This window comes from Nannobrachium achirus (genome assembly GCF_963921795.1).
Source record: "Nannobrachium achirus genome assembly, chromosome: 24".
Taxonomy (NCBI): Eukaryota; Metazoa; Chordata; class Actinopteri; order Myctophiformes; family Myctophidae; genus Nannobrachium; species Nannobrachium achirus.
This window is the reverse complement of record NC_137831.1, coordinates 11,116,555-11,139,289: the sequence shown is the minus strand read 5'-3', so window position 1 is coordinate 11,139,289 and position 22,735 is coordinate 11,116,555. Positions and strand designations below refer to the sequence as shown.

Sequence of the window (22,735 nt, the reverse complement as noted above, 5' to 3'; positions counted from 1 at the left end):
AAAAAGCCTTAGGATTTGAAATATTCAAAGACTTGCACAAATGTTCAAGATTTTTCAAAAATAGTAGATCTACAAGCTCACAGCGCAGCACTCAGTGCCACGCTGTGAGCTTGTATATCTGCTATTTTTCAATAGCACAAAATTCGAGTGAATCCTTGTACCCAGGGCCCAGAATGTGGTGAGACACCCCTTGGAATAACTACTTGGTTATCTTCCGCCAGGCAAGGAGAAAACACAAACTAATCTTGGTTTCTCCATTTCAGTTGGACTGCAGGATTAAATAAGATATAAATACGACAGACATACAACGAGTGACAGACAAGTCTCTCATCGAACACAAACATCTGATCTCAAGCTCTGTCAAAGAGAACCTGCACCCAACACATCCTTTTACAGAACTCGGACCCATAAAATACAGTGATAAAGAGTTATTCGACAAATAAAGCAAGAAATACGTGGCATGGTAACACGGTTCTCCAGTGTCAAAGCATCTCTCATAATACAATACCATCAATATATCCCAAAAATCCTTCTGTACATTTGGAAAATACAGCACACTTAAAATAGATATTAGTTTTACAGTATATGTTTCGTTTTGTGTTTTTTTTTCTTTTTCTTCTTCTTTTCTTCTAGTGTAGTTAGTGCTCAACAAAAATAGATATTTGGACATTTTCATAAATAGTTATACTATTAATGGAGTCTGATTGGCTCTAGCTTGGGTTCTAGGGTTGAGTAGTAAAATCAGATGGGAAGACGGGGTGACAGTAGCCAGCCATCACTAATATTCCTGTGTCCTGTATTCAAATTCTCAAGGACAACTGCATACCGAGCTTTCGTAGCAATCCTGCTAATTTTGATCACTTCTTGCTTTTACCCACGTTTCCAGGCGCCAAAGCCCTAAACCAGGATGCTGAATATTTTCGGTACGTAATGAAAGCTGGTTCAGTCACAGCAGCCTTGCTTTGCTGCACGGGTTTGCCCATCTCTCTGGTGGCTTTGAACGGGTCTTCCGGAGCACAGTAGACGTTTTGCGCATACTATGAATGTGTGCTCCCGGCAGCATCTGCGCATGAGGGGCCAGACCATTATAGTGTGCATATATACGGTGTCAAGTGAATACATACCCTGTTTATAAAGGGGGTCAGATACAGTACGATACATCTCATTATTATGTACTACTTTTCAATAGTGGGTGGTTGATAACCACTTACAAGGAGAATTCCGGCGGAATTCCGCCGTCCTTCATCCCAGGGCCCATTAGAAGGTGCAGACATTCAAGACACGGCAAACAAACGCACGCCCAGACGCAAACACAGCTTTAAAAAGACAGACACGCAGACACACTCCAAAAGAGATCGGGGGGCCTCTCTGACATTCTCCTCTGCAGAGAAAATAACCCACAGGGTTTTGGCTGCATTACGCAGACAGATTTCTTTTTCTTTCTTTTTTTTAGCTCCGTTGGATTGAGCCAACAGTCCCCATCGATGCTATAAAGCCAGCAACTCTGAACGGCTGATGAGATGAGTAATGTTCCGCTTCCTTAACAGGCGCGCCAGGAGTTCAATTCCAGTGTCTTCCATTGGATCTGTCGACGGAACATTAATGGTGGTGTGTGTGTGCGCGCGCTTGGTGAGTGAGTTAGTGTGTGTGTGTGATGTGTGTAAATCTATGTGTGAGTATTACGTTTACATGGTTGCGTATGAATGTAGGATGTTTGGTGTGCGTGTGCTTGTATGTACACGTGTGCAAGATGTATTATTGGTGTTTGGGTGTGTTCATTTTACTTGCAGGGTTGAAACAAAAAAACTAAAACCGACGTTGCACACTTGAGAAAGCGCACAGTGTTAACACAGTGGTTCTCAACCTGCGGGTTGAGAACCCTAACCCCAACCCAGGGAGGGGTTCCCAAATTATTTTGGGGGGTCCCCAGAAGATCAACTTAATGTGCAACATTGTTTTCTCACTCAAAGGTAAACAGACCAACTTAAAGTTTAAGTGTATAGAGGGTATCTGCACATTTCTAAAGAGACAATTTAAGGACTTTTTAAATACCTCTAAAATGGCAAATTAAACATTGGCCAAATTGTCAAATATTAGAGGCAGAAATTGTGAAAATAGCCGATCTACATGCTCTGAAGTATGTAGATCTGCTATTTTATTTTCACAATAAAACTGTCTTATACAAAATGTAATTCCTCAACTCTTGCTCAAATTTGTCAACTGCACGTCAGGGTGGGGGATCCCCAGTGATATGATTATTTTGGGGTTCGGAACCACTGGGTTAGCACACACACACACACACACAGACAGACACACACACATACACGCTGCCTCAGGCGTTAAGCAGTTGGTCCTCGGAGCGGCCGATGGCGTCGGGGTTGGACAGGGGGTCCAGGTCGGCAAACAAGTTGAACCAGGCGGACATGTCCCTGGACGCACCTTTAGACGCTGCGCGCACACACACGCGCACACACACGCGCACACACACACACACACACACGCACACACACGCACACACACACACGCACACACACGAGATGACCAATGGATTATACAAGTTCACGACTGAAAGATGATTCTACATGTCGTCGTTGTCGGGACAGTCTTGTGTGATGAAGCAGGGTTTTGCTTTACGGAAAAAAAAACATACAAATTTGAAACTAGGAGATACGAGGTTTCTGCCCGACAGTGAAGATATACTGTATAGTGTGTAAAAACCCATTGGAAGCAGCAGATGCCATAGCACTGGCTGCGGACATTTCACACTGGACTTCAAGCAACTCTGACTTCAGAAGGTTGACATATGAATCCTTGTTTTGAGTGGTCCCGTGCAAATTACTGTAATAGATGAGCTGTATGCCATAAAAGTCTAAATTAAAAGGTTTTCAAGCTGAAATGCAATCCTACAAACGACTGAATGTCTGTCTGTCTGTCTGTCTGTCTGTCTGTCTGTCTGTCTGTCTGTCTGATATGCATGCTCAAACAGTGGTCAAAATTTGGCCACTGTTTGAATGTGGAGTTGACTGACATCACTGATACTGTATGTCTTAAATCCTCCTATGACATCACTGATATGTCTTAAATCCTACTATGACATCACTGATATGTCTTAAATCCTACTATGACATCACTGATATGTCTTAAATCCTCCTATGACATCACTGATATGTCTTAAATCCTACTATGACATCACTGATATGTCTTAAATCCTACTATGACATCACTGATATGTCTTAAATCCTACTATGACATCACTGATATGTCTTAAATCCTCCTATGACATCACTGATATGTCTTAAATCCTCCTATGACATCACTGATAGCGCTGCCATGGTAAAGGTTTGACCAGGTAGTGGTACTGATAACAAACATAAATAGGGATGGAGCTTGTTAATCTTTATTGATAATGCACACCTTATCGATCCTGCATATTGAGCCGGGCTTTAATCAAGCCCACTGTTGAGCGTTTTCTAATATTTTGTGGAAAGATGTGAGACAACAAATTCTGAACAGAACCAGTTGTTGTGACTGAGTTTGTGGCTGACCACCCTTCTATGAAGATGACAATTGACAAAAGTAACAAATGTTATCATTAAATATCATTAAAACTATCATTCATTAGTGTGCAATAAGTGTTTTATATTATGAATAGTACTGTAATAATTTCTTGATCGCCTCTTGTCCTGGTTGTTTAAACATGACGTCATGGGCTGCTATGCTCGATAACAAGCTTGATAAGCCCAAAGCTTATTGATACCGGCTACTCAATAAATGTGTTGTCGAGTTTGTAACAGGCCCTCGTTTCGAGCTCCATCCCTAAACATGAACCTGCCCAAGTAATCGCGTCACGAAGCATCCGTCTTACCATTGGCTGTTGAACTGGGAGCAGTATGCGCTGATTGGCTCTGGCCGGCGGGGGGAGGGGGTTGTAGAGGCGGGGCTTGGAACATCGGCGGCGTAGCCCAACCTGGGATATGAGGAGCACCAACATTAGACCAGTTAGAAGAACGCACACAACACACACTCACTTCATACAAGCTGACATCATCACCACACACAGTTGAAGGTAGTGGAAGTGATATTTTTTGGTAAACAGAAAAGAAAACATTTGATTAAAAAGTGAAAAGGTTATTAGCTCTATATTCAACCTCTGTGAAGTTGGCACCCCATATTATGAAAACGTATATAAAAAATGGTGTCATTCTTTATTGCTGGATTTGTGCTGAATTGTGCCGTAAATTTTATAATTTGTACTGGTATAATCTTTGAGAGATTCTAAGTTATAGTTTTGCTGAGGCTTGCACCCCCAATTTTTTGGCTCCAAATCGGGAAAAAATGGTCTCCATCTTTAGTGCTGGATGTGCTCTAATTTGTGCCATTGAAATCATCAATTGAGCTTTTATATATATTTATATATATATATAAATATTTATAAGGTTATGAATTAGCAGATTTAGCAGCAGTATACCGGTAGTGATTGCCCTACAGAGGGTGGTGTAGAGCAGCAGTATTTCATTGTAGAAGATAGCAGCAGAACAGTGGTGTTGTGTAGAATATCTCAATAATGATAGCAGCACAAATTATAAAATTTACGGCACAATTCAGCACAAATCCAGCACTAAAGAATGACACCATTTTTATATATGTTTTCATCATAGGGGTGCCAACTTCACAGAGGTCTATATTCAAATAGTGATCATTGCTAGTGTTTTTGAGCGGGGGGGGGGGGGGGGTTCAGTTCAACTGACCTGTGGAGCTGAGGCTGTGGTCTAGGAGCTGGGAGGGCAGGAATCCCGTGGGACTGGGGGGCTGGGAGGGCCGCTGGGCCCCCCCGGGGCCGGGGGCTCCGGCGGCCGGCGGGGGAGCGGGGTGGTGGTCGCCCCCGGGGTCGCCGGGCTGGTCGAAGAGCCCGAAGGCGTCCTGCCACTCCCTGCTGAACTCGTCGGCTCCGCCGCCCTCCGCTCCGGGGCTGAGGAGGTCCTTGAGGAAGTTCAGGTCTCCCCTCTCGCTCTCCCCGTACCCACCGCCTCCTCCTGGTGACGCAGCAACGCTCGAGAGGAGGTCTCCGCCTGAGTGGGGAAGAGTGGTTTGTTAACAAGTACGAGGCAGTGTTGATTTTGTCGACTAAAACTATGACGAAAAATGTTTGTCGACTGCGTTTCTTTCACTGAAGAAAACTAAATAAAAACTAAGCTGTGGTGACTAAAACTAAGACTATATATATTGACAATTTCGTCAACAAAATAAAAACTAGACTAAAACGTTATGGAGGGACTAGTGGAGAAGAGAGTCATTTTATGTTTGGTTGCTCACAGATGTTGCGTGCTGAAAATAGCAGATCTACAAGCTCACAACGCGTCGCAGCACTATTTTCAGCACTCAACCAAGTGTAAAATCAGCCATTACGATGCCATCAAGGCCTGCCAAAATACATTTCAGTTGACTAAATCAACTGTAGATTTAGTCGCCTAAAATATTATGATATTGTCGACTAAAATTTTACTAAAACTAAAACTTTTCCGGTGACTAAATTATGACTGAAACTAAAAGACATTTTATTCAAAAGACTATGACTAAAACTAAATCAAAATTTGCGGTCAAAAACAACACTGGTACGAGGCAAACTTTTTAAGAACACGCCTGGCTAAACAGACACTGAAAAAGGTCAAAGCCTGAACCGAGGAGAGGCAGATCCTCTGGAAGAGAGAGGAGACTCAGAAAAGAGTTAGATTAGATATTTTAGGGTTCCCACACATTTTGACCAATGAATTTCCAAAAGAATTCCAGAATATTTAACCCAATTCCCAATAATGAGTATGTGCAATGCCCAAAGACAGGCAGTGTAGCAAAAATAAAGCGTGCACGCCGCGAACGGACCGTGGCGAGGATGTGGATCGTGCAAGATGGACACGCACATGCCCACGTCAATAGGTAAGAAAATCTTGGCAGGAAACCCTCAAAGTCGATTTATGGTGGCAGTAAATGAATTAACAAGATCAATAACCAAAAACAATGCATAGCCATTTTTTTCCAGGACCTTCCAGGACTGGAAAGATATTTTTCTAATTTCAAAATATTTCCAGGAATTTCATGACCGTGGGAACCCTGATATTCTTCATGCCAGGAGCAGAGAAGTGCAGCAATGCACAGATCTGAGAAAAGGGTAGATTATCTGAACAAGAGAGAAGACTAAGAAAAGAGTTTTGTTATTCTTCTTCACACCAGGAGAACAGAAGTGCAGCACCGGGGGGAATTAAAGATCTGAGGAAAGGCAGATTCTCTTGAAGAGAGAGAGAGAGAGAGAGGAGACTTAGTTAGATATTCTCCATGCCGAGAGACGAGAAGAGAAGTTCAACTCTGGAGGGAATTAAAGATCTGAGATTTATCCCATGAGAGACTGCGGCTCTGGGGCTGAAGCGTGGACCTACGGTATATTTTCTCTACAGCTAGAGCTGTAGGTCAGCTGAAGGAGAGAGAGACGCCTTTTCATTGCGTCTAAGCCAGAGGAGAGATCAACAAGCTGCAGAGAACCCAGTGTGCCAGTTTTAAAGCGAGGAAGGGAAAAGGAGCCTGCAAGAGGAGAAAACTAAGAGCACTGCATCGATCAAGTGCTTGTGACCAGGGGCGTCACAAGGGGGGGAAAAGTAGGACTGAGTTACCAGGGCCCAAGGTGGAGGGAGACTTAATTATTTTATACTTTAGCTTTAGCTATTGAAAAATAGCAGATATACAAGCTATTGAAAAATAGCAGATATACAAGCTCACTGCAAGCTTGTAGCTCTGCCATTTTTGAAAAGTCGTGAAAATGTGTGCAAATCTTTGAATAGGCCTACATGTATTTTTAAGCGAACATTTGTAACTCAAAGTTTGCTTCTGGGGGGTCCCTGGAACTAAAAATTTTGAGATGGGGTCTGTGGCCAAATACTTATCATTTTGGGGGTCTTTGACCTGAAAAAGTTTGAGCACCACTGACATAGAAACATAGGTTTTTCAAAAAAACCTTAGGATTTGAAATATTCAAAGATTTGCACAAATGTTAACGATTAAAAAAAAATAAAAAAAAATGCAGATATACAAGCTCACAGCGCGGCACGAGTGCCGCGCTGTGAGCTTGTATATCTGCTATTTTTCGAATAGTTAAAGTACCCAGGGCCCAGAATTTGGTGCGACACCCCTGCTTGTGACCAGTACAGCCAGCCTTGTTACCGGTGTCGGCGGGCAGCTGCGAAGGAGGAGGAGGAGCGGACTGGAAGTCTCCAAAGCCCCAAGACAGGCTGTCTGGATCCTCAGCCTGGGGAGGAGAACGGGGCTGGAAGGGGAGGAGGGTGTCCTGGGCAGGGAGCTGGGGATGGAGCTGGTCACAGGCCATGAGCATAAAGTCATCGCTGCTGCCCTCCGCGTTGAACGGTCCACTGACTCCACTCAGGTCGTACAGGGCTGGGGTGCATAGACGGCGTGTGTGAGATTACCATTCAATCCGTTCACATTAGTAACACACCCAAGCTGCACCCGTCTCCGTCGTGGGGAGTTTGTGCTGCCATGCAGTGGTGGAAAAAATACTATATATTTTTTTTTTAATTTAAAGGAGTACTTCACCACTTTTCAACCTATCTTCATATAATTGGTCCTCACTAAAAAATTCCTTTTTTTTTTTTTTTCTTTTTTTTTTTCCTCAGAGGAGGGTTGTGGGCAGGTCAGAAACCCATCGTCTTGTGACATCATCGATCGGGAATCCAAGCTAATAGAAAATGCAGGCTTTCTACTCCTGAAAAGTTGCAATGTTAACTCATTGAGTGCCAATCCCGAACTAGTTCGGCTTTATTAGCGTATCGTAGAGTGCCGATCCCGAACAAGTTCGGCTTTTTTTTTTTTTTTTTTTTTTTTTTAATTTTTTTTTTTTGAAAAATTTTTTTTTGATTTTTTTTTTTTTTTTTGGGACCCCATCAAATCTGGTGAACATGATTTCAATCGCGATTTTGCATGTTCCACCCCCATACAACCCCATCTAACATACAGGGCAGCCATTTTTGTTTACATTACATGTAAAACATAATGGCGATTATCTCAAGAATGCCTGAACGGATTTCCAATCAGATTTTTTTGTTTGAAAGCTGTGAACAAACTGCACAAATCCACTCCAATGCAATCCAGGATTGCATTGGATTTTTTAGAGCTCATTCTTCTCTGTTTTTTTCCCATGCATGAGGTGTGCAAGGTTTAATCATGGCTAAGTTGACGAAAATAAGGCTTCTAAAATGCTTGGTAGCCAATAGCTAACTTCAAGCTAACTTCATCCTCTTCCTGTACATGCACAAAGGAAAGTGTCCTTTCCTTTGTAAAAAAAGTCATGGCTCCAGGACTTGGGCATGCATTACCAGCATATCTCTATTATTCTCTGGTCACTGGGCGCCCTCTAGTGGTGATAGGCTGGCACTCAATGAGTTAAAGTGGAAGCCATTGTTCTCGCGATAATAAAAATCTAAATATTCTTTTCAAAAATATTGATTAATTTTTTTTTGGAAAATGATGATGTCACAAGACGATGGATTTCTGAACTTCCCACAGCTCTCCTAACAGACTTGGACCGAGTAGAAAAAAATTGTGCTATTTTATTATGAACATTAGTGAGGACCTATTATATGAAGATGGGTTGAAAAGTGGCAAAGTCCTCCTTTAAGTAAAAGTATTAACACTGCAATATAGAAATATGATGTTACAAGTAAAAGTCAGGAATTCTAAATTAATTTGAGTAAAAGTACAAAAGTATTGGTTTCAAAATGTACTTATAGTACCAAAAGTAGCATCCCCCTGTGAAATTGCCAGTGAAGTTTCAGGGTTACTTTTGACACACTTCCAACGCAAATAGATAAACTGGTATCTTGAAGGGCCTCACACTTCCGCCACCTCGCAGAACAAACATGCATGCATGCATGTGTGCTTACCGCTATCCAGACTGCCTTGGCTCTGTCTGTCAGCACAGTGGGCTGGGCCTGTAGAAGACACAAAACATGGGCGTGTCACAAGCAACAGGGTAAAAGCAATGGGTCTCTAGCCTGGGCCCAGCCTATACAGGTACACTAATGCAGCTAACTAACTGCAGTATATCCTATAACTACATCCCCTCCTTGTTTTAACCATAAGGTTTTAACATGTGTGGGGATGATGTCTAGCTGCAGCTAGGCTAATGGGTCTCAGCTCTAGCAACATATTCATTCCATATTCCAACCTGCAGGGGGCAGTACCTACCAGTTTCAGAGGCCTCATCTGACAGCTTGTCCTCATCCAGAGACACCAGACTGGAAGAAAGAGTGAGACAAAATACCGAATGTCACGTTTTCAGGCCAAGGACCCCTTAGTCGAGAGAGAGATGAAGCAGGGACCCCCACAACCTTTTCATAGATTCCATATAGTTTCATTGTTTGACAGCACAATCATCAGTGTATTGATTGTATTGACCCCTGCCGTATGTCATGAATGCTTTGGCAAAATGCCAATAAGGCATAATTTGAATTTGAAGAAAGAAAGAAAGAAATAAAGAAAGAGAGGAGAGTTAAAAAAGAAGAACTAAACTTTTTTCATGTATGACAATGCATTTTCATCAAACTACCATGTTTTGGAATCATATTTTGAGTGGCATATCTCTCACTGCCCAGGCAGATGACTTTGCCTCCCATCTATTCTCCCTTTTATCTGTTCTAAAAATCACTAACCTATGGCCTCTTATTGTTTTAGTCCAACACTTCCGTCTCATAGACTATATACTGTAGATCGAGCGAGGCATGCTGCCTTACTTGTAATCCCAGTTCTTTGTATTTACCGTTTAGTGCTTCCTCCAATGTTGCAATCTGTAAGTCGCTCCGGGTAAGAGTGTCTGCTTAAATGCTTAAACTGTACTTTCAACTCCTACGCACCTGGCACAATGATGGTCTGGAAAGTTTAGTTTGGGGTGCTACTGCATCTTCTAACAGCAGTGTGTTAATGACACATTTTGAAGACGGTATGCTCTCCAGTGTTGAAAGGACTATGGACTTGACTTAAGTAAACTAGAAGCTGTAACTGTACTGCCTGGCCAGTTGCCAAGTGCCTGTGTGCTCACTTGTCTGTGTGTCTTGGTGTGGACTTCTCCTTTTCATCCAGTTCTTTGGTCTGCATCTCCGTTAACTCTTCCAGAGGGTCCCTCAGCTCCTAAGAGACAGGACATTAGAGACGGGACGATAAGTAAGGGATAACGTCTCGCTGCGTGGTCGTTATGGAGAAAATAAAGGTCCCGACAGGCTGATAATCCCCCGAGACAAAGCTGAGGGGGTTATCAGACTGAAAGTTCCTTTACCCTCCATCAGGTGCCCTGGCTGGCCAGGGGGAGGCAGTATAGAGAGCAGGATTTCTTTTTGTGAGGGTACCTACCCTAGGGCAGTGGTTCTCAACCTGTGGGTCAGGACCCTCAGAGGGTTCCAGGATGATTAACTTAATGTGCAACATTGTTTTCTCACTCAACAGTAAGTGTATAGAAGGTATCTGCACTTTTCCAAATTGCCAATTTAAGGACTCTAAATTGACAAACATTGGCCAAATTGTCAAATATTAGAGGCAGAAATTGTGAAAATAGCTGATCTACATGCTCACAACACCTCGCAATAGAACCGGGTTATACAAAATGTAATGCCTCAACTCTTAGTGCTCGTCAGGGTGGGGGGGGGGTCCCCGAGTTCAAAAGTGATTATTCTGGGGGTCGCGGACTGAAATGGTTGAGAACCACTGCCCTAGGGGACACGGGGAGAACATCCATGAACAAACCCCATCCAGCCGTCTTTGTTACGCCGATACCATGAGTGTGGTGAACTGGTAGGAGATGACTACCCTAGGGGACACGGGGAGAACATGCAGGTACCTTGAGTGTGGTGGGAGATGACTACCCTAGGGGACACAGGGAGAACATGCAGGTACCTTGAGTGTGGTAGGAGATGACTACCCTAGGGGACACAGGGAGAACATGCAGGTACCTTGAGTGTGGTAGGAGATGACTACCCTAGGGGACACAGGGAGAACATGCAGGTACCTTGAGTGTGGTAGGAGATGACTACCCTAGGGGACACAGGGAGAACATGCAGGTACCTTGAGTGTGGTGGGAGATGACTACCCTAGGGGACACAGGGAGAACATGCAGGTACCTTGAGTGTGGTAGGAGATGACTACCCTAGGGGACACAGGGAGAACATGCAGGTACCTTGAGTGTGGTAGGAGATGACTACCCTAGGGGACACAGGGAGAACATGCAGGTACCTTGAGTGTGGTAGGAGATGACTACCCTAGGGGACACAGGGAGAACATGCAGGTACCTTGAGTGTGGTAGGAGATGACTACCCTAGGGGACACAGGGAGAACATGCAGGTACCTTGAGTGTGGTAGGAGATGACTACCCTATGGGACACAGGGAGAACATGCAGGTACCTTGAGTGTGGTGGGAGATGACTACCCTAGGGGACACGGGGAGAACATGCAGGTACCTTGAGTGTGGTAGGAGAGGACTACCCTAGGGGACACAGGGAGAACATGCAGGTACCTTGAGTGTGGTAGGAGATGACTACCCTATGGGACACAGGGAGAACATGCAGGTACCTTGAGTGTGGTGGGAGATGACTACCCTAGGGGACACAGGGAGAACATGCAGGTACCTTGAGTGTGGTAGGAGATGACTACCCTAGGGGACACAGGGAGAACATGCAGGTACCTTGAGTGTGGTAGGAGATGACTACCCTATGGGACACAGGGAGAACATGCAGGTACCTTGAGTGTGGTAGGAGATGACTACCCTATGGGACACAGGGAGAACATGCAGGTACCTTGAGTGTGGTAGGAGATGACTACCCTAGGGGACACGGGGAGAACATGCAGGTACCTTGAGTGTGGTAGGAGATGACTACCCTAGTGGACACAGGGAGAACATGCAGGTACCTTGAGTGTGGTGGGAGAGGACTACCCTAGGGGACACAGGGAGAACATGCAGGTACCTTGAGTGTGGTGGGAGATGACTACCCTATGGGACACAGGGAGAACATGCAGGTACCTTGAGTGTGGTAGGAGATGACTACCCTAGGGGACACAGGGAGAACATGCAGGTACCTTGAGTGTGGTAGGAGATGACTACCCTAGGGGACACGGGGAGAACATGCAGGTACCTTGAGTGTGGTGGGAGATGACTACCCTAGTGGACACAGGGAGAACATGCAGGTACCTTGAGTGTGGTGGGAGATGACTACCCTAGGGGACACGGGGAGAACATGCAGGTACCTTGAGTGTGGTGGGAGATGACTACCCTAGTGGACACAGGGAGAACATGCAGGTACCTTGAGTGTGGTAGGAGATGACTACCCTAGGGGACACGGGGAGAACATGCAGGTACCTTGAGTGTGGTGGGAGATGACTACCCTAGGGGACACAGGGAGAACATGCAGGTACCTTGAGTGTGGTAGGAGATGACTACCCTATGGGACACAGGGAGAACATGCAGGTACCTTGAGTGTGGTAGGAGATGACTACCCTATGGGACACAGGGAGAACATGCAGGTACCTTGAGTGTGGTGAACTGGTAGGAGATGTGTCCCTGGAAGGCCTGGTGGATTCCTGACATGGCGTGGGCCGTCTTCTCCCAGAAGGTCAGCAGAGTGGTCTGAACACACACACGCACGCACGCACGCACGCACGCACGCACGCACGCACGCACGCACGCACGCACGCACGCACACACACACACACACAGCAGGGTTTTTCAAAGTGGGTGCCGTGCACTGTACTTGAGTTCTTTTTCCATCTATTCTACACCAACTCTCTTCACCAAAAATAGCATATCTACAAGCTCACAACACGTCACAGTGTGACACGTGAGCTTGTAGATCTGCTATTTTTGCTGAACGCCCCCCCCCCCCCCCACATAATATGGATGCTGGGGTTCAAGTACGGCTGTAAAATTTTGCCTAAAAATAAAATCCTCCTATATGAATGAAGCTCCCACAGACCTGGTAGGTGCAGAGGGAGTGAGACAGCATGTTACAGCGGCTGGCTCCCAGCATGTCCACCTTCTGACACACATCGTTCTTCAGCTTCTCAAACTGACCCTTCGTCCCCCTCACCTGGGCTTGGACCTGAGCACGCACACACGCACACACACACACACACACCATTTTAATCATTGGCTGCTCTATCACAAGTTTCCCCAAGTTATTCCCGTTGTTTGACGCCACCTTTCCCGAGTTGGGGCCGTTTTTGCATAACTTTTTTTTTATCTACTTAAAATCTCTTCTCTCTTCTATCTACTAGGCATAATCGCAATCGCGAAATTGCATGTTTGACCCCCATACCAACCCCCATCATCAACATGGCAGCCATGTTTGTTTACATTTGAAGAAAACATAATGGCTGCTATCTCATGAATGCCTGAACGGATTTCCAAGCAGATTTCTTTCGTTTGAAAGGTGTGAACGGCGTGCACACACATGGTGCATGATGGTCCCATGATGGTCAGGTGGTCCCCAGCTAAACGATGGAACGATTATAGATGTTTAACTCTTGAAAGCGTAAAATGAATATGAGGGGGCAGACAATGAGTTTAAGTATGAAGTTATCAAATATGTCAGTATTTTCTTTGTATATTTAATATCTGCAATGTGCAACTTCAAAGCCTAAAAGCCAAACAGTTATGTTGTCAACGACAATTAATCACAATTATTTGAGGGACAATTAATCGTCATGTAAAATGTCATAATCTTAACAGCCCTGTGGACATGTTTACGACCTCCTGTTCTCTCTCTCTCTGACCTTGCGGAACTTCTCCAGCTGTTTGTAGGTGTCGGGGTCCAGCTCCTGCGAGGCGTCCTTCATCCAGAGCAGGGCCCCTCGGTACTCGGTGCGGGACGTCTCCATGCGGCCCACCGTCAGCAGCGTGTCGGCGATGGCGCGCCGCCGGAACGTCTCCACCTCCTGGAACATGCGCTGCAGCGGAGGGCACAGCGCCAGCCTGCCGACGGGCACGACAACAGCAAAAAAACAAAAAAAAAAGTTTTCCGTTAACTGAACTAAAACAACTGTTAATTTTATCAGACATTTTTAGATTTAGTCTCAGTCTTAGTCCAGTTTCAATTGCCATTGTTATTTTTTATCACATTTAGTCAACCTCATCCTATTTTTATTTAGTCCAAGGTACCTTGACACGAAATTGCATTATGATTTTTAGACCCAGTCATTGTTTATTCATGTGGGTTTTCGTCTCGTCTCGTCTAGTCTAGTTTTCTTCCTTTGAAAAATGTGTGTTGACGAACGTATTTTCTCATCATTTTCGTTAACGCAAATTAACACTAACTAAAACTAACTGAAATTATAGACAGAATGCACTTAGTTTTAGTTGTTCTCGTTACCAACAGTAATAGAATATATATATATATATATATACTGTATATACTGTATATGTTTTTTTTTTATTGTATCTTTTGTTGAGTTTTTATTACACAATAGGCAATTTTTTTTATCCTGCACCTGGCAAATAACCCAAAGCATGAAAAAAAAACTAAAAAAGAAAAAAACTAAAACTAAACTAAAACTAAGAAAAACTGAATTAGATTGCAGTTTTCGTTTTGTTTTTTTGAAAACTAACTAAAAGGTGTGTCTGACCTCTGCTTAGCTGAGGCACACAGAGCCCTGCTGGTGGCGTCCATCATGTTGCCTGCCTTGGTGCGGTCGTGTTCAGCCTGGAAGCGGAGGAACAGACCCAGCTCATTCTCCTCCTGGGACAGGTCTGAGGACAGAGACACACCGGGGCTTAATGGATGTTTAGATTAGTGGGTCTCAAACCCTTTTCATTTCAAGGACCCCCCAGTTTGGTACTGTATATACCATATAAAGGCCCTGGTCCACGGACCTCCATAACTGTAAGGCGACGTTGAGTACTCAGAAAATCGCTGTAACAATTGTACTGTATCTAGTACTATTATTATTGTCTCCAGCAGGCCGAAAGGCATGGCCAAGACTATGTTTTGCACCTGTCCTCCATCCGGGTGTGGGCCTGTTATGGCACCACCATGAGTTTGATTTTTGCAAAAAATAAATCTGTCGCAAATCGGGAGACAGTATCTGTTGGTCCGTTTTGAGTAAAAAATGCCTAAAATCATGAACACAGCATGCAATGTTGGTGAAATTGTGCACACACATTCCCACTAGGCCAAGGAAGAAATGCCACTTCAAATATCAAATATTTCATATTCCATCCCAATTGGCTAACATTGGCTTCCATAGTTTGCAGGATTGGTCCGTTTTTAACAAAATGCCTCAAATCATGAACGCAGCTAGCAAATTTTTCAACCACATTGCCACTAGGCTGAGGAACAAATGCCACCCTTTTCACATTGGGCCTGTTATAGCGCCACCAGCAGGTTGACTTTTGCAAAACATATTTTTGGAACAAAATGCCACAATTCATGAATGCAGAGTCCGATTGCCGTGAAAGGCTGAAGAAGACATGGCACCCTTTACACCTATTATAACGCCACTATTAGGCCCCAATAACCTACCTGACCTGGCAGCGACCTGTGCTTGGAAGAGCACTTATTCTAGTTTGGTATGTTTTGTTATCAAACAGGTGGATATTAAATAACGGAAGCAGGAATAGCTATCAGCTGACTATGACCTGCATGTCATCGTGTGTGTGTGTGTGTCACTCACGTGTGATTCTCTGTTGGTACTTCTCTATCACCTTCAGCAGCTCTGTGCACGTGGTCTGGACCGAGCGGAAGAACTGATGACACACACACACACACACACACACACACACACACACACACACACACACACACACACACACACACACACACACACACACACACACACACACACACACACACACACACACACACACACACACACACACACACACACACACACACACACACACACACACACACACACACACACACACAGTTGGTTAACATACTGTAGAGCAGAGGTTCCCATACTTTTCAATTCGAGACCAAAAGAGAAAAGACGTTTGCCCAGGATCCGAATTATGGATTTTTTTCGCGCGTTTTGACCCATAAACATTGGTCCGTGACCCACAAATGGGTCCCGACCCACTGTTGGGAACCTTTCTAAAAAGAGCATATTAAAATTGTTCACAGGGATTGGGATTACAATCATTATTCTTATTATAAGCAGTAACACACAACCACACACACACACACACACACACACACACACACACACACACACACACACACACACACACTTTGAGGGCAGAGTTCTGGTACAGACTGTGCCTCACATTATTATTTGTAATCATCCGTCTGTCTGTCTGTGGTGCACTGGATGGGTTGAATATGAGTGCAACAGATGAGACATCATCTCCCCCCCCCCCCCCCCATACGGTGGTCATGGCAACATAGAACCGGAGACCCGCTCTCTACTGTGCTGCTGTGGTCTGATTGGCAAAGGGGAAAAACAAGCTGATGTTCACAGGGTCCGTTAAGACTTTTAGAGCCGACCGCTTGCTTAGTGAGGGACAGAATGGTGCTGTGAACATGCTGTGAACAGTGGTGCACCGAAGTGAACATAATAAAGCATGGGTCTTCAACAGGGGGTCATCAGAGTTACTACAGGGGGTCCTCCAAATCTTTGAGTGATAGAAAGATTTTTCTCCCTTTTTTTATATTAACCACTTGAACCCTAGTGTCCATATTCTGAGAAATGTAGCCAAAAATAGCAGATCTACAAGCTCACAACGCCTCGCTTGTAGATCGGCTATTTTTGGCAAAGAGCTTTGGTGTAGAGGGGAAAAAGAGCAGACTAAGTACAGAGTGAAAGGTTCAAGTGGTTAAATATCTGAATCCAAAATTCACTGATGATTGTGCTGTCAAACAATGTATGGAATCTATGATAAGGTTGTGGGGGTCCCTGCTTAATCTCTCTCTCAACTAAGGGGTCCTTGGCCTGAAAACGTTAAAGACCCCTGTAATAAAGACCAGACCAGAAGTACAGGGCCAATGGTCAAGTTTACTAAGTATTGCATTTAAGTGGTTAAATGAATCCAACGAATATAATATTAAACAAAATGAAATTTAGGACATTTTAAAATCAGCTATAGAATACCATGCAGTATGTAGCTAGGGGGTCCGTGTGGCACCCCTCTCTCAGCTAAGGGGTCCTTGGCCTGAAAAGACCCCTGAATTATACGGCACAAAATACTTCAGAGTCCACTTCTGATTCAGGGCACGGTGCCTCCTCTTGCCTGCTTCTATTTTTGCCTCTGCTGATGAGAACAAGCAGAGAGACGGGGCCTACTGTGAGGTGAGGTGAGGCCGTTAGCTCTACTGGTGCAATTACAATATCCACTTAAAGTGGTCGTAGTAGTGTGTGCAGCACTATGCACGCGCACGATCGGCGTGAACGCTGTGGGAACATGGCCGTACAGAAATAGCCTGGCATTGATCATACTAATTCCTCACTGCGTATCGAATATTAGTCTGGACTCACAAGCAGAATTTTCATGTCCAAGGGGTGGGTTAAAAAAACGGCTCTGGACACGATTGGTTAGACCAGACCAATGCTGGGCCCTGATTGGTCCCCCAAATTTTGGGAGAGGGGAAATGGATTCACAATTGAGTGGGGCCAGACACATATTCGCCAAGGGCAAGTTTTTTGGCCCAGGCGAATTGGTCTAGTAGTTCCAGGCTAGTACTGAAAAGAGTGTGTTTGTGTGATGAAGCATCTCAAAGCTAGCGAACTAGCTAGCAGTGCTTTTAATGGAGACGCGAGGCAGGACCAGGAAACAAGAGAGATGGGCGTTTTCCTGCAAAACCTAACACGGGAGTCAATGGAGAATCGGTTTCCATTTCCTGTCTAGACTGGATGCACTTTGTCCCGGGCACTTGGGCACTGCGTCGCGGTTTATATATTTTTATTATTCTTTTTAAAGTCTCACTCACGATTTGCTTTGCCGCCATAACCATATCTGCTGCGCTGCTGAATGCACATTTAGTCCCAGACCTGGCATGGACCTATCAGTGGTGCAGGCACACATATAGACTAGAGTAGGTACTGTAGTTACTGATTAACCTAAAAGGGTAACCGGTGGCCTCTTCACACCTCCAAGATACAGGAGCCCAACATCTGTGACCTGTAAAGGTGGGACGTTCACGAACGAATCAAGTCTTTTGAACGGCTCCTTGAAATGAACGATGGGATACGGTTCGCAGTATAGGGAGCCGTTCCTTTTTTTTTTGAGGAGAGGGAGTAAATTCTTTACTTGCAGAGAATTTCTACATTGCAGTGTTGATACTTTTACTTAAAAAAATGTAAAAGTATCAGCACTGCACATAGAAATACTCTGCCACAACACAAGTAGACGTTCTCAATTAGAATGTACTTGAGTAAAAGTACAAGTGTATTGGTATCAAAATGTACACTATTGGCAATAGTAGAAAGTACTCATTATGCAGAATTTCACCCATTTCACAAGTTTTCCAATGAATAAGATGTAGAAAAGTCATTTGAAAATAGCCGATCTACAAGCTCACTATGTGTCGCAACGCTGAAATGTATATATGGCCGAAATGTATATAGGATTGAAGTGATTTGTAATCACAATCAAAATCTACAAAGTAACTAAAATGAGCCAGTCTTTTGATCGGCTCTTTGAAAGGAACGGATCCCAGAGATCCAGCTCACTTCAAAGAATAAATCCCATAACTAGTGACTAGCAGAGCTGCAACCACCAGCGCTGATCTCGTTCGTTGACTAATGCCATGACGGAAAAGGTTTGTCGACTACCTTTTTCACTGACGAAAACTAGATAAAAACTGAACACAAACTAAGCTATGGTGACTGAAGACTAAATATATTGACAATTCTGTCAACATATAAACATAGACAAAAATGTTAGGGAGGGACTAGTGGAGAAGCGATCCAGTAGAACTAAAAGACAGGTAGCTTTATGTTTGGTTGCGCTCAGGTGTTGCACTTTGAAAATATCAGATCTGCAAGCTCATTTTCAGATCTGCAAGCAGATCTACAGTTGTGAGATTGTAGATTGTCTATTTTCAGTGTGCAACCAAGTGTAAAATACATTTTTGTCAACAAAACCAACAGATTTAGTTGCCCCATCTGGCCAGTGATATACGTATATCGGACCAGTTACCCATATATATGGAGATTCCTGCATGATAGTCAACAATATGACATGCCCATATACAGTATGGGCATTACCAAATATGGGCATTCCCAGATATGGGATCTCCATATATGGGCATAAAACGGACAAGGGCGTAATTCATTTGCAAGTGTAATCTGGGAATGCCCATATATGGGCATTTTCTGACATCACATTGTCGACTATATATGGGCATAAAATATATGGGCATAAAAGGGACATCAAGCCAGAGCGTGATGTCAGAGCGGCAAACCCATTCTGTTAAGAGTGGTTCCCCTGAACAGTGACATCAAAGCATGATATCTGAGCGACAAACCCATAGAACCATAGACTGACTGACAGACACAGACGGAGACAAGCTGCGACATTTCTCATGGTATACTGTGACCTTCGGTCGCAATAAGTATACATAGTTAGTAAAACTAAAACATTTCAGATGACTTAAACGTGACTAAAACTAAATGAAATTGTATTCAGGGTTCCCTCACATCTTTACCAATTAATTTCCAAAACTTTTCCAAAACTTTTCCAGAATATTTAACCCAATTTCCAGGACTATATAACAATAATTCAGCTCAATAACGAGTCGCTTACTCCTATATGCGCAATGCCCAAAGACAGGTAGTGTATCTCAACCTTTTCAGGCCGCCCGTGACCCCCGAAATAATCATGTTTTAACTGGGGACCCGGCACCCTGACGAGCACTAAGAGTTGAGGAATTTTGTATAACACAGTTCTATTGTGAAAATAGCAGATCTACATGCTCACAACGCCTTGCACTGTAGATCGGCTATTTTCAAAATGTCTGCCTCTAATATTTGACAATTTGGCCCATGTTTAATTTGTCATTTCAGAGGTATTAACAAAATCAATAACCAAGGACAATGCATAGCCCTTGATAAATTCCAAAACTTTTCCAGTACTGGAAAAATATTTTTCTAATTTCAAAATATTTCCAGGAATTTCATGACCGTGGGAACCCTGTGTATTCAAAACTTCACTGGACGCATATAAAAATGGACACGTCTCACAGTTGTTGCCAAGTTTGTAAGTTCCCCTTCCTTGAGTGTTCAGAGGGGAAATTCCACACATTTTTGGAAAACGAGCCAAGAATAGGCCAGCTGGTGCTACCTGATGCTTCTATACTGCAACCATTCTTGGGCTACCACTCTCTTCTGAAGAAAAAGCTGGTGAAATAGTGAAAGATGCCGAATGAATTTTGGGATCCCAATAATGATGTTGGCTTTTTCTCTGTTCCCTTTGAATGAAACAAGTAGGTCGGGAGTGGCTTATTGTCGGTATCAGCCGGTAACACGCGGGAGTCTGTCCCTGTTACAATGCACTAGACCAGTGGTTCTTTTCAGGCTGCGAACCCCAAAATAATGATATTTTAACCCCCCCCCCACCCCCACCCCACCGCACTAAGAGTTGAGGCATTACATTTTGTATAACACTGTTCTAGTGTGAAAATAGCAGATCTACATGCTCACAGTGAGGCGCCGTGAGCATGTAGAGCGGCTATTTTCACAATTTATGACTGTAATATTTGACAATTTGGCTAATTTGTCATTTTAGAGGTATTAAAAAGTCCTTACATTTTTACTTTAGAAATTTGCAGATACCCTATAATAGGCTACACTTAAACTTTATGTTGGGTTGTTTGCTGTTGAGTGAGAAAACAACGTTGCACATTAAGTTAATAATCTGGGGACCCCCCAAAATAATTTGGGGACCCCCTCGGGGTCCTGACCCACAGGTTGAGAACCACTGCGCTAGACCCCTGGGAGATGGATTGCTGAGGTGGAGCGCCACACCTACCATCAGCTCCCAGTACGACATGCCGCAAAACTTGCCGCACCAAAGCCATGCAACTCATACGCCGAGTTGGTGGTGCCCGGGATTGTACCCATGATCTTGTGTGGTCCAAAGGCAAGAGCTCTACCGCGACTGAGCTACTCGGACACAATCAATGAAAGCATTTGATTAAGGGCATACACAGAACTCATATACATACAGTGTATGCCTGCAGGACAGCATGTACTGTCCTGTCATAAACTGTACTAGCAGAAGGTGGTTAGTTTCATGCCTCAGTGCATTGCCATCAGGGTACTCAAGCGGTCAGCCTAAATCCAACACACCGTGGCGGTTGTTATTGCAATCAATGTTCCGGAGAGGGCTGATTCACGACAACGTCAATAACAGACAAACACGGGAGAAGGTGTAAAATAGACACAGCAGCTGCTGCTGCGATTTCCCTGACCTTCTTGCTGTAAAAAACATGAGATATGTAACATTTTTTAAATGTCAGATGTATGACACCTCTGCAAACGCTCTCTATTCCGATGGGTGGACAAATTACTCAATTTACTTTGGTAAACGTATCAATACTGCAATGTAGAAACATTCTGTTACAAGCGAAAGTCCGGAATTAACTTTACTCAAGTAAGAGTACAAAAGTATTGGCATCAGAATGTACTTAAATATATTCCTTAAATACCCAAAATGATAGTGTTAATTAAGCAGAACTTTCCATTTCTAGTTCAAAAAGCTCAAAAAGCTTTTTCTTACTCTTTCTTTACTCACGCTTACATGAACCCTCCGAGGAGGGGGGAGGAGGGGGGGGGGTATGTGCGAGGGACAATGCAAGCAGGCTGACAGAATAAGGTTCTTTGGTCCTCCGTGAACAAGGCTCTCTCAGTCCGGTCTCCAGCAGCTGTGTGTAACAGTAACCGGGCCCTCTCTCTCGGTTCTCACAGGACCACGGTCTGCCCACGACCACGGTGCGACACCCAAACACTAAAGCCTCATTCATACTCCAAGGCGAGGAACGGGAGTATGAGTGAGCCTTAACAAGGTTCTGCTACTACAGAAAGAGAATGCTGATTCTTGAGACATAGGAGCCATGAAAGAGAGGGAGCATGTATACAGTGTGTGTGTATATTTATTTTATTTTATGTTTTTTACTTCTTCTTTTTTTTTTTACTTTGCCATAAGCAGTGGTTTAAAGTACATTTACTCAATTACTGTACTTAAAGGGGTCATGATTCCTGACCTCAATTAGACCCAAACAAAATGAATATTCAACATTCAGTGGTTTTTCTGTAATCTGTAGTTTTTGGAATAATTAGGCTCAGAAAAGTGCGTTAAATTGCCTCTAACTAACGCATCATCATCCAGGGGAGGATGTGGTTGTAGGAGAGGGTGAACGCAACAACTGAACTGGTAAATGGTGCATTGGAACGATACGATACACAGTGGAAAGTAACATCAATACGCTATCTGTACGATGAACATATACAGTACATCTTCATTTTCGCACTTTAACTTGTTTTCTAGCTCTTTCCCGCTGCTCTCAACCCACCTCTCAATCCTCTCTCTTTTGTAATTCAATACAAACAAAACCTGTTCAACTGTGCCGTGACAAATCAAACTGAATCTGATTCTTCACCAATAACATCATTCTTTCTCACTAAGCCCAAGCAGTGAAAAGCCCTCAAAAGAAAGGGACGACTAAATTACTTCCTGGAGCAAAACCTGTCCCAGATTACC

The 22,735-nt window shown here is 43.9% G+C and overlaps 1 protein-coding gene across 1 annotated transcript in view; it reads right to left on the bottom strand.

Annotated features, from left to right (window-relative positions):
* Positions 1 to 2,332: 2,332 nt before the first annotated feature.
* The window catches only part of ical1 (islet cell autoantigen 1-like), a gene marked incomplete at its 3' end in the record, with an annotated part of 29,342 nt that continues 8,939 nt past the window's right edge, over positions 2,333 to 22,735 (bottom strand). Inside the window, exons 4-15 of the mRNA XM_080720345.1 lie at positions 15,709 to 15,781; positions 14,662 to 14,785; positions 13,813 to 14,011; positions 13,014 to 13,139; positions 12,569 to 12,667; positions 10,097 to 10,185; positions 9,247 to 9,296; positions 8,943 to 8,990; positions 7,207 to 7,437; positions 4,749 to 5,069; positions 3,866 to 3,967; positions 2,333 to 2,448 (exon numbers count right to left, since the gene is read on the bottom strand). Of these exons, the coding sequence (XP_080576471.1) occupies positions 2,333 to 2,448; positions 3,866 to 3,967; positions 4,749 to 5,069; positions 7,207 to 7,437; positions 8,943 to 8,990; positions 9,247 to 9,296; positions 10,097 to 10,185; positions 12,569 to 12,667; positions 13,014 to 13,139; positions 13,813 to 14,011; positions 14,662 to 14,785; positions 15,709 to 15,781 (1,578 nt within the window). The remainder of the gene's footprint in view (positions 2,449 to 3,865; positions 3,968 to 4,748; positions 5,070 to 7,206; positions 7,438 to 8,942; positions 8,991 to 9,246; positions 9,297 to 10,096; positions 10,186 to 12,568; positions 12,668 to 13,013; positions 13,140 to 13,812; positions 14,012 to 14,661; positions 14,786 to 15,708; positions 15,782 to 22,735) is intronic.